Source organism: Manacus candei, unplaced genomic scaffold, assembly GCF_025592945.1.
Source record: "Manacus candei isolate 608988 ecotype Guabito, Panama unplaced genomic scaffold, ASM2559294v1 h1tg000034l, whole genome shotgun sequence".
In the NCBI taxonomy this organism is placed as follows: domain Eukaryota; kingdom Metazoa; phylum Chordata; class Aves; order Passeriformes; family Pipridae; genus Manacus; species Manacus candei.
The window spans coordinates 16,182,907-16,195,616 of record NW_026138082.1 but is presented as its reverse complement, the minus strand read 5'-3'; the positions used below and the strand labels follow the sequence as shown (position 1 = coordinate 16,195,616).

General features: G+C 46.1%; 1 protein-coding gene across 2 annotated transcripts in view; it reads left to right on the top strand.

Annotated features, from left to right (window-relative positions):
* The first annotated feature begins 360 nt into the window (after nucleotides 1-360).
* Nucleotides 361-12,710, top strand: part of LIN28B (lin-28 homolog B) — a 98,460-nt gene continuing 86,110 nt past the window's right edge. The window contains exons 1-2 of one of the 2 annotated variants that reach the window (XM_051792432.1): nucleotides 361-440; nucleotides 10,390-10,438. In XM_051792432.1, coding sequence (XP_051648392.1) covers nucleotides 10,405-10,438 — 34 coding nt within the window. In that variant the 5' untranslated portion in view covers nucleotides 361-440; nucleotides 10,390-10,404. Of the gene's footprint in view, nucleotides 441-6,748; nucleotides 10,439-12,710 lie in introns of those variants that run through there. The other variant, XM_051792433.1, reaches the window with a different exon arrangement.

Here is a 12,710-nt window from a genome sequence, read left to right as displayed (position 1 = left end):
TCGGGCGGGTCCCGGGGGCGCGGCCGCCCCGCCCCGCCCCGCCCGCCGGCTCCCGCTGCCCTGGAGCGCCCCCGCGCGCAGCCGCCGGTGCCGCCCGCCCGCCCGCCCGCCCGCCCGCGGGGAGGGCGGCGGGGCAGGTGCGCGGCGGCTGCGGCGGCGTGAGCCAGCGCCGGGGCCGTGTCTGCCCGCCGCCGCCCCTCCTCGCTGGCTGCTGCTGCCGCCGCCGCCGCCGCCTTCCCGCCGGGAGCACCGGTTGCCTCTGCCGCCTCAGCTCGCTTTCTCCTCCTCCGTTCAGTCCTCCCAGTGGCTCGGGAAGGCAAAGCCCCCCGCCGGGGGCGCCCGTCGGTGGGTGCGTGTCCCCCCAGCCCCCGCGCTCGCCTCCCCATCGCGGCAGCCGCCGGCGCAGCCCCGCTCAGCCCGGCCACCATGGCGTGCGGGAGGTAAGCGAGCCCCCTTCACCTCCCCCTTCGCGGGTCTCGCCCTCCCACCGCCGCCGCACCTGCCGGGGCGCCGGCAGGCGCCCGCTGGGAGGGGGCGGCCGGCAGGTTTCTCCGGTGCCGGAGGAAAAGTTGGGCTGGGCGGAGGCGGAGCGGCGCCGCATTGTTGTGTGTGCGGGCGCGGGTGTTCCCTGCGGGCGGCGGCGGGGCGGGTGTACTTCCGGGTTCGCACCTTTCTCCCTTCGCCGCCGCGCCCCCTCCTCCGCCGGCCGCGCTGCCCCCGAGCCCGCCCGGCCCGCCCCCGGCCGGCAGCGCCCGAGATGCCGGGACGGGGGAAGGGGGTGCCGGGCCGCGCCGCGCTTCAGACGCGAACGACGACGGCAGCCGCGGTAGAGGAATGGTGAAGGGACGAAGCCGCCCCCCACGCCCAGCGGGGCGCGGGGCGTAGCGCCCCGCCGAGAGCCGGCGGCGGCCGGGGCCGAGGGACCGGCCGCGGGGACGCTACGGCAGCCCGACGCCAGGGGGCGGCCCGCGCCCCGCCGACAGCCACCGCCGGATGGCGGTGACCGCCCGGCGAGCCGCCGCGGCCGGGCGGGGCGGGCGAGGAGCGGCGCGGGGCGCCCGCGGCCCGGCGGAAGGGAAGGCCGGGCGAGGAGAGCGGACGGGCGGCGGGACAGGAGCCGCCGGGCGGCGCGTCCGCCCCGAGGCGGCCGGGGAGCGGAGGATGGGGCGGCGACGGCGCGCCCCGGAGGGCGCGGGGCTCGGCCGCCCGGCGGTAACAGTGGCGGGGCGGGCGGGGGCCGCTTGTCACGCGCGGCGCCGTGTGCGCGATGCGGGGTGTTTAACGCGAGTGGCGGCGGTGCCGCCATCTTGGATGGCTCCCGCCGCGCCGCGGGGAGCGCGGGGTCGCGGCCGGGCGCTGCCCGCCCCCGCCGGGGCTGCGAGGACAGCGCCGGGGACCTGCGTGGGAGCGCGGCCCCGCCGGGCCGAGGGCGGGCGGGCTCTCCGGGAGACTGTGACACGGAGCCCCGTGGCTGGTTCTGAGGTGCCGGGCACGGTGCGGGACGCAGCGCGGGGGAGAACAAATAAAGTGCCGACGTGCCTCCAACACGCTTCGTACCTCCGTGTCCGGTTGCGCGGCCGGGGGGAGCGGCGGCAGGGTCCGTTTGGGCCCTCGCCGCCCTGGTGGGGGCACGGCAGCGGCATCCTCCGGCTCCGCGCTCCAAGGGGAGCGACCATATACGACCGCCGGCAGCTCCATGTGGCTGTGGTATTACTGAGCAAACCATAGACCGGGTCAGATAACCACCTAGCGAATGACTAAATTAATCTAAAAATAAGCAAACAGCAGTAATGCACGCAAATGTTTTGCCCAGGCTGGCACAAAAATATGAATCTGGCGTATCTAAATAAATTTGAAAACTGTGTGTTAATTTTCAATATTCTTTAGCTTTAACGCGAGGGAATTATCCATTATAACCTGATAGACATATTACCTAAAGAGATTTGATTCATTTACTTGTTTCTTTCTTAGAAATTGTTAGCTTGTTAGTGATGATGAGTAAATGATGTATGACTGTCTTGCAGTGATGGGACAAACCAGTAGTGCACGCTACACCAATTTGGTTACAGACTTGACACTTTTTCCTTATGTAACTGGTATTGGTGTTCTTTTTAAATAGGCCATACACAAGGCTGGGGTTTTTTCCCCCATCTAATAACCTGTTTTAGAATTTCATGTCTTGCATGGAAACACTGTTAATAATCGCAAGTACAGAATATGTCATCAGATACTAAGAAAATAATTACAGCTAAATTTGGTCATAGTTCATTTAAATATAGTTGTGTATAGTTTTAGTGATGTCTGAACATTGTACTGAAATGCAGTAGTGCATGTTTACTGTTAGGTTGATACTTGTATGCTTTGCTTTACAAAACTACAGATTATTTATTTTTTAAAACACACCAAAAAAACCCCTAATACTTCAGAGGAGATAATAACTGAAAAAATTGTTTGGAAAATTACTTATAAGATATGCAACTAAGCTGTGGTTGTTTAGAGGATTATGATTTCTTTTTTCTCCTTGGTACAGAGTAGTAAGAATCAATATTGAATTAAATCATGACCTTAATTATTAATATGCCAGGAAGTCAAGTTTCCTATGCTGTAGTCAAATGAATCATGTATGTAATGGCAGAAATAGTGATTATGGATGATGTTTGTCCCATGCAGTAGTTACAAAAAAAATGCAGCTGTACTAGAAACTCTGCTTGTATGTTTATGACAAAAATAACTATTTTCTACTCTGATTATTTTAAAATATATTCTGTAAAGGGCATGTGCTGCTGTCTCAGTTTCATCAAAACTTTATTTTTTTAATCTCAAAATGTTTTAGCTGTTGTGTGCTGAGAATTTCATGATAGGGGAAATGGTGATAAGTAAATGAAGAAGGAAACCCCAAACGCTCTGCCTCATAGGCCTAAACAGCTGCAGTCTAGGCCATTCACAGGATGCAGTTGTAGGTCACACACAGCGTTTCACGTTGCATCCCCAGGCATAGAAGCGAATTTTGAAGCCCAAGCCATTAAACCATTTGTTCCTCTTTCCCTGTTTTGTAACTCCGTGGCAGCGTTTTGTTTGACTTGCAGCCGAATCCCGCGGTGTGCCGCGCAATCCTGGGGCGGACGGGCGAGGCAGCACGCGTCGCTCCGAGCAGGGGCTGGGGCGAGAGGCAGTTTCCAAAGGAACCATTTTCCCCTCGGCGGGGAGCCGAGCACCCCGCGTCGCCGGGCGAATCTCGGCGGGGTGGTCGTGCGGCCCGAGGGGTCCCGGCCATGCAGCGCCGTGACCTCCGGGCCGGCGGGCGCGGCCCCTTCTCCGGCGGCGCGGCGCTGTCCGCGGTGCTGAACCTCGCGGCCATGTTATTCCCGGCGGAGTCCGGACTGCCGTCCCGTCCCGTCCTGTGTCCGCCTGGGCGCCTCCGCCTGCTTCGGCGCAGGGAGGTCACGGCAGGGTAGTGCTCTCACCCGCAGCCTTTATGTAATACACTGTATCGCTCTGGTATCGAATGCTGGCAGCAAAATCAATGACAAATACTACAGTGCTTTCTCCTTCAGAACACGAGCCCTTCCACCAACACAGATTTCTTTTGCAGCCAACTTGGGAAGTGTAACGTTACCTATATGAAATGGAAGTGCAGCTGAAACCAGCAACTAGACAGGAACTTGGCATTTGCTATTTTTAACCACAGGTTCGGTTTATAAAAGGACATTCTGAAAGCGAATCAAAACAGCATGTCCTCAGTGAGAATGAAATAATACAGGGAAAGTTCAGGAAAAAAGTGTATATCCCTTAGCAGCAATGCAAACACAGGCATGAGGTTTTCTCCTTTCTTCCTCTCTTTAAGAGTAGACAGTTAAATTTAGAAAGGTGTGCAATCTAGTAGATTATTTTTCTAAATTCATATTAATGTGCTTCAACCTCTCTAGTATGTGATAAAAATAAAAAGGCTTTTTTTCACTGCGGAGACAAATGTTCATTTTCTGTAATTGCACACTGGGTGTTTAGAATGCACAATAAAAAGCAAATATGCTCCTCTGGTGTGATGAGTAGAGGCTAAAAAAAAAAAAGGCAAACCCAACATGATGTATTTTGTGTGGGAGGATAACAATTTTAAAAATATACATTCTGCTTCTAAAAATAGAATGAATTGATATGCAGGGTCTTCAAATTAAAGGTCAGAGGTGACAAACCGGGACAAAGGTCACGCAGCTCATTTTCAAGCAATCAGTTTCTAGTTTTTTCATGCTTGAACAAAAGCTTAATTATACAGAAAAGTGAGGACTGTAATATTTAACTAGTCAATTTTAAAAGAGAAAGAGAGGTAGTTTTACAAAATTCCCTATTTTCTTGAATATAGCTCTATTATGGAATTATTTGTGCTACTGTTACTTATACGAAAATGGGTCTGTCTTAAATTTATGCATTGAAGTACATTTCTTAGGTTAACATCGAAAAATCTGCAATCTGAATTTAGTGTTAGTACTTAAGAAACAAGAGGAGTGTGTAACCATTTTCTGCTTTGTCAGTGATTTTAGCAAAAAAATAAATCTATCCTGATCATCCATACTGTTAATTTCAATAAAGTTTAAACTGCAGGTCCATTCATTTTGGCTTTGTGCACATACTTACAATTTCTAGCAAACCACTTTACTTCCCCCAAGTCCTGTTTCCAGTTTGCAGCATTATGTGTGTCAGTGTGCAGTAATTATACAGACCTAAAACCTGACTGTTGAGTTCGTTTATGTATGTGATTATCATTTTATTATATGCAATGTCTAAGAATCAGGGTTTTTTAACAATTTGAAGAGATTAATTCAATGTTAATAATATCACATTTAGACTAAACAAAGCTTTCATAAATGTGCTAAAGGTATGTAACAAATATTCTATAGGTAACATTTGATACATATTTAGACCACATGTAGTAATGCAACACCCAAGGCTAACTCACAGAAATTCAAGTGTTAAAATTTGTAAACTCACTAATAATTTTGTATCACACATTAAGTTTCTGCTTTGCTTTCAGATTCTGTATCTCCTGTACCTACTTCAGCTACTGATGTGTGCATTGATTTTAAAGGTTTCCATCTTTTATTTTAGAGATTGTGAAATTTTAGTTATGTATCACTGATTTTGCTGTTTACTTTTTTTTTTCCTGATTTAAATTAATGACCTATCTGCACTAAAGTTTACGAAAAAATGACCATTGTGTTACTTTATTTGTTTGATTGTTTTAAACAGTGACTATTAGAAGGCATGACATTCAGGACTGATGTGCCCTGTACTATCCATACTTCTAAGAAAGTGAATATTGGTGTTTAAAATATAGACACTTATCTGCTGTTTAACGTCTATAATATTTGATTATTTTAGTAGACAATATCCATATCAGTATTTGATAAGCATGTTATAAACTACAAATGATAAAAAAACTCCAGTAGTGCTCCAAGTAATAATTCAGTGACAAAAAAACCCCAGCCAAAATGAAGAAAGAAGATTCTGTGTTTTGTAGGTAAATAGCACATGCAAATAAAACAAAAATTCTGTGCAAAGGAAAAGATATGTGAAAGGTGTGTAAATTCCGTCAAAACAAGTATTAATGTAAAACATCTCAGAAAAGAGATCTGAACAAACCAGTTCAGTTGTTATAAAAGCAAATAAAAATTATATAATAATATATTTTTAAAAATAAAACTTGTAGTGCCATCACTTTTGAGGGGATTATGTAACATCTCTATATTGAATGTGAACAATATGCATTCGAGTTAGTGTAACCAGGATAATTGGAAAAAAATACACATTTTTCTTTGAAGATTTAAGTATTTAATTCAGCTTGTCATAATGTCTCGTTCTTAATTTGGCCTTTGACATGTATCTTTTCAGCACTTCATTTGGCATTGTTTTGTTTGCAAATAGTTATAAAGGGGGGAAATAAAATCTTGTTCTCTAGATCTAGTTTCTCACAGGAATAAGCAATTACAAAATAAATCAATGATCAAGTTCTGAAAAATATTTTGATTTATCTATGATTTGAGAATTGTGGCTTTTAAAGTTTTCTTCGTCACAAGGTACTGATACTAATTTATATAAAAATACAAAGAAAAATCCATCTGAAAACATATAATAAAATCACAAGGTAGTTTTTTGTTTCCTTTGCTGTATAGCAATTCGATGTGTGGCAATTTCAACAAGCACCTGCTAACAGTAAACTGAGAACAAATTATTTTAAATATGAAGGAAGTAGAAAAACAGTAGTCAAGGATAACGTGTCTAATTTTTAAATTGTGTATTTAAAAAATTCATCTTTGAATCACAAAATATTGTTTGAAACATTTGTTTTTCATTGTTTTAATTAAATAGTTATGATAGTTTAATATATGTATATTCAAGTGCAGACTAGAAGAAATTGCAGATTTTACTAAATCAAATACACTAAATATGAGAATTATACATAAGTAACTTCAATCCTTAAAACAAAAGTATTCTTGTTCAGCATTTTCCTTTATTATGTATTATTAAAGTTTTAAAGTAAATAGATCCTAAATAGTTTTTAATGCTAAAGCAATTGTCAATATAATAATAGCATTTAATTTTGAGGAGAAGCTCTGACCCTATAGTTGTCAGGCTTTCATTAGCTCACATTCAGATGTGGTGGAGTTTATAACTCCTTTTTAATGCCCAAAAGAATCAGATTCATAACAGTGGTGGAAGCACATTTTACCTTTCCTCGTTCCTGTTCTCAGTCAAATGACATTCTTACACATAGTTAGAAGGTGCATAACTGGATGTTTGGTCTACAAAAATGTGTACTTAATTTCTTAAAAACTAAGATATGCACAGACTGTATAGGGAAAAAAATCATACCTGGGCTATTGCCTAGCTGCTTTATTTACTTGAAGCTGTAATTATCTTCCTTCAATCCAGTGACAAAAGTGGGTAAACTTACCAAAGAAAGACTAAATTTTAATTTGCTAGTTGTTCAATTAATTTTCTTAAGTCAGCGTTATTTAAATATTTTGTCATCTTGTAGACACTTGCTTTCATCTTCACTTGCTAGAAAAATAAAGGAATGGTATAAAAACAGAAGTGTGGAAGAAAAGCAAAGTAAATTATGGCTAGACTAAGACAAAAATTGTGAGAGCTTTCAACTTTTCCCCCCCTGTAATTATATAAGGACATTGATACTTGAGTATACATTTTCAGGAAATCTTAATTTTTCTTATTTATGCATTTCAAACTAACTATATTTTACTGAATTAGGGGAAATTTTTTACTGAAAAGGGGAAAAAAGAGTCTATACAATAAAACCATCTCAGCAAGACATCCATTATTTAGAACTGCACACTGAGGAATCCATGTAAAACAAGTTAATTCAGAGTGTAAGGCTACACTCAGCTGTGGTGTTTGAAATCAAAATACTGTGTGCATAGTGCTTCTACTAGCAGTCAAGAACTGTAAATCAGAGTAAGATTAATTTTATCTGACTAGTATGTGTGTGTATGTATTTTAAAAGCTGATGTTTTATGCTCTATGCTTGGGTTCTGTACAAAGAGTTTTAAAATTTTGTGTATACGCTTTGCAGCATTTATCCATTTAAGTCTTCACTCCTGATGATTTAACTAAAAGAGATCCTTTTAACATTGGAATGTTTTCCCCTATTCCTTCACTTGTTTGATATAAAATATAGTATTGGTGGTTTGTTTTCTAGTTTTCCTGTGCTCTGATCATACTTACATTATCCAGCATTCCTTAAAAAAATACTGCTGGCTTTACTCTGTGGAAGAAATCACTCTCCTGGCTACCCCTGACTGTGAAAGAAAAAGGCTTAACATCTGAATTTTTTTTTAAACTTACTTTTAGAGAAAAGTATATAACTTACTTAAATGGAGTAACTATATATGCCTGCTTTACTTTCTTCCAAGCGAATTGTATTTCTAAATCCTTTGGCAGCAAACTTACTTAAGCTAATGAATTCAAAACTATCCATAGCTAAGAGAATTCTTTTTTTATATATATAAACTTGCTGTTATTTTTTACTGACCAATAAGTTGTCAAAAAATACATAAGTTGTTCAGTAAGCTGAATTACATTGTGTGCTACCTGTAAGGGAAGGTGATTACCTTTGTTGGGTTTTTGTCAGTGTGCCTTTAACCCATACTGTACTTTTCATTCCATTTCCTAGCCAGCAATATTTCCATACGGTGTTCTGTTGCATTATTTTTGTGCCTACTGTTATAGTATCCTTCCACATGGTATGAATGCCTAGTTATAATAAGGGTTGCTTTCAAAGGAAGGGACTTTTTCTCTAAAAACACGTTGCTATCTAGTACAAAATTTCTAAGCAGCATTTATTTACTTATTTGCAGTTACAAAGTTCATGTAAATGCTGAGATAGTTTCAGAACTAAAATGCAAAAATATTTTTGTGGTTTGTACAGCATAAGGAGGCACAGGAGAGAGTTCACCATGAGCCATTTCAGAGCCCAAACCTGATTCCATTTAAATGGAATTTACCTCTTTCAGTAGGATGCAGCACAATACATGCCAAAATAGTTTCTCGTTTAAAGTATCTGTTTAAATGAGTTTACAGAATTGAAATGCCCAGGCTTTTCTACACTAATATCCTTTAAGTCAAGTTTTGGGCATCGTATCAGGAAGATTTTTGTAATAACTACAAAAAAATTACATCTTTTTTCTGCTTAATAATCTGTTACATGTTTTTGACCCTCTAAAACATGTGATGCTTACAAATGTGTTATGAAATGGCAGTACTGGAAACAAGAATTACTTGAACTTGTGCTGTTTTCTGCTACAATTTTTAAGAACTGTACTTCCGTGCTTTTAGTTCCTGTACCACTCCCCAAATACTTATTTTCAATCCCTTCATAAGCTGAAGCAGGCTACATGCCAAAGCCAAGAACGGATCCTTTACTCTATGCTTGCATATTTCATTATGTTGCATAAATAATGCAAGTAAATCTGAAAGACACAAAAGCCACATAGCCACAGGTTGGCAGAACAAAGAAACAGATACAAGAGATTGGGCTTCAGTGCTTGAAGGTGTAAAAGCAGAGCTAGGTTTAATACATGGCAAAAGTCCACACAATTCCAGTGGAAAACTAAGTTATTACAAAAGAAGAGGAACTGAATCAGCTTGCCAGTGTTGTTGCACTGAAAAGAAAGATTCTGCTACCCTATCTTCTGATTTCTGTTGTTGGAAAGGATTGAGGATAACTAACTGTAGGGGAAGAGAAATTGGAGAGAAATTTGGGTTTCATTTGACTTTGGTCATTCTTGTTCTTACTTTGCTCACTCCTAGTAGGATATCTAATTTTTTTTTTTAATAAGAGAGTAAGATAACTGTCCAGATGTGCTTTTAAACTGGAAAGAAGACAAAACTCAGATTTCTCAGAAAGAGTAGAGAACTGGGCTTATATCTAAACAAAATATCATATATCAAAACCCCACCGTTTTTGGTGGGGTTTAGTTAAGATAGATTATTCAAAAAGACAGTAGAGGGTGACAAGAGGACAGGCTTGTGGCAGGTGAGTTTGTGCATGCTCTTATCCATCTTTCATTTGGTAAACAAACTGGGCAGCGTAAGTAACAAACTTACTGCAAAACCAAGGTATTTTTCTTCATGCTTTCTGCCATCTGCAGTGCTTTTTTCTGCATTATATTTTTATTAGCATTCTATGAAATTAGCCAGGCCTTTCTCAACTAGACCAAAGGTACACCTTCCATGAAGTTTCAGTCGAGTCACACATCTGTATTTATATGATGGGCTGGTTTTGTTCAGATTGAGACCTAGAATTTAATACCATTACTATGCAGTTTTATCACTGACATAATTGAAAGCATTTTCTTTTGATATTTATAAATTGGCATTGAGTTACAATTTAGACCATGAAAGAATCCTGTACAATTATTTTATTGGGGCTTTTTCCCTTAATCATACACAAGGTATGACTTGATTGCTTAATATGTACAATTTAAGCATAGTAAAGACAAGTCGCTAGTTCTTAGGTTACCTATTGCAATTAATTATTGATAAAGGAAACAAACACCTTCAAATATTCTGCAAATCTGTGTCTTTTCCCTCTGTTGTTATCAACTGCATAGTTTTCATAAGAAACCAATGAAAGGGTCTTTACTGGTGCTAGGGGGAAAAAAAAAAGCAGTGACTGATTTTTTATCTTACGCCTTGGTTATCTCATTGTGGTTCTGATGAGCTAGGTAAGTCTCAAAGAGTAAGTTTATAGGTCACTTCATAGAGTCAATGCCCTGGCATTCTTGGCCTCCCAATGAGCTGTTAAACTGGAGAAGTAGTAATTAAATATGGTACTCTGGTACAATGTACACGGTACTGACTCCAGCTCTCTGATTTTAGGTTCCTCAGAAGACGATGAGGTCATTCAAGAAGGTCTCCTCATGCTCAGGTCAGTCTTCTCTGTAGCATCTTACATGGCTGACTGTGTATCCTCCCTGGGGGGCGTTAGCCCTGTCAGCTGCAGCACTTCTGTCCCGCTGACTTTGATGAACATGAGTATTGGGTGGGAGGGGGAAGACTCGTTAATTTCGTGCACAGGCTCCAGAGTTGTTTTTTGATGCAGTTTGAGTGTTCTGCTTCTGCAAGACAAATAAACAATTACGTAAGGAAAGTTTATTTACAGCAACCCCACCTCAGATACCTGTCGCAAGTTGTGGGAGCCCACGGGTTTGTATGAGCGCTGCACGACCACCACCGCAGCAGACGCACCAGTGGGCGCACACATCTCAGTCGCTAACATACCTTCTTCTCGAGTTACTATCGTGCCGCTGTCACGTTACCGCCACGCAGCCCCCTCCCACCGCGACGCTTCAGCAGTGCCGCCCATCTGCCCTTTCAGCCCCACTGCCTTTCCAGGCCCCAGCCCGTCCACCCCTCAGCCCTGGCACCCTCCGTGGCCGCCCGGGCCGCCGCATGTTCGAGCGGGGGCTCCCCGCGGAGGGCGCTGCGCGCCCGAGGGATACGCGCGTCCTCGGCTCCCGCACGGCGCCGGGAGACAGATAGCCCGGGGCGGGCGATGGCAGGGGCCGGGTGTTGCCTGTGTGCTGCGGCGGGAAGAGCTGCCCCTGTCACCGCCGGGCTGGCGCAGGCGAGAGCGTCTGGGCAGTTGCCCGTCGGGGAGGATGCGGTCCCCGCTGGGGTACGCACACCAAGCGCCGGTGCGGCTGTCACAGGTGAGGAGAGGGGCTGGAGCGAAAGCGCCCGATCCACAAACCCGCCCGCTCATGGCCCTGAGCCTACCTCGCGGGAGGCGAAGCGGTGAGAGCGGGCCGTGCGGCCGGTGCCTCCGCGAGGGCCGGTCCTCCTTGGGGTGTCAGCCCTGCCAGACGGTCTACCGCGACGACTGGCCAGAGCCTCCTTAAATCCGTCGGGCCACTATCAGTGGCAAATCCGCAGCTGAGAGACGGTAATGTACGTGAGACCACATCCTGTATCCGAGCGCTCCGCGTGAGTCCCTACCGCGTCCTCCTGCCCGCGGATCATGCGCGGGATCACAGCAATTCCCAGTATTTTGTAAGTCTCCCCAGCAAGCCGCCAGCATTGCCAGCAGAGATCCACGGACGGCAGGGCGGACCTGCGAGACACTCACAGCCGCCGCGTTTCGTTTCAACAAAAAATGCTCGTAAAACTCGTGTTTGAACCTCACTCCAGCCGTCAGTTCGAGCAGCGCCGCCTGCAAACGGCGGCGCGATCCCTCGGCGGGGGCCGCCCGGTTCCCGTAAAGGAGCTGAGGCGGGCTCCGGGCAGACCTGCGCGCCCACCTTAGGTGTGACGGGAGAAGAGCACCGGGACAGCCAAAAAACTGCTCTAGCGGCGGGCGGGGGCGAAGGGAGAGAGGCCCCTGCTGCGCTCTGAAACGGCATTTCCCGAAAAGAGATGAGTGGTGCGAAGGGCGCCACTATAAAACCGGTAACTTCACATCCCGCAGTCGCACGTCGAGCAAATCCCGTCACTGGTAGACCTGAGCCGTGGGCAGCGCGCAGTTGAGTCGGCGCTGTGCTTTGTTTAAAAAAACAAACAAACAAAAAACCCCACAAAAAAACCAACAACAACAGAAAAAAAAAACCCAAACGCACACGTTTTCTAATAATAATCCGCGGCATTAATACGGAGGGTAATAAACCCGGCCAGGGCAAAGCGGGAAGTTGGCAGTGTCTATAGCACGTCCGACCCTGCTCTCCCAAAGGCGCGGGAAGGCACACCGCCACGTCCCCGCCGGCAAAGAGCCGCATTTTCTGGAAGTGTGAAACAAAAGCCCAGGGACAAAGCCCGGCGCTATGGGAGGCTTAAGGGGAGAAACCGCAGCTTCTGGGGTGCTGACGGAGCGCGGCCGCTGGACACCCGAGCCCGGTGGGCGCCCGACTTTCACCCTCCAGGGCGCCCCGGCGGGCGAGGAGCGGAGGAAGCGGCTTCCTCTCCCTGCCCTCCCCCCGAGCGGCACAACCGCTGCCGGCAGGGAAGCCCGCCGGGCCCCTGGCAACCCCCGCCCTCGCCCGGGCGCTGCACGTCGGCGGAAAGGGAAGGCGGCTTTGGCGCCCACACTGTAGGTGAGAGGGTTTTGGCGGGAACAGCTCAGCACCGGCACGGAGTCCTGGCCGTAGGGAGCGGCGGGAAAGGCCCCCCTCGGCCCCCGCGCCAGGAAGAGCCGGTTTCGATAGAAA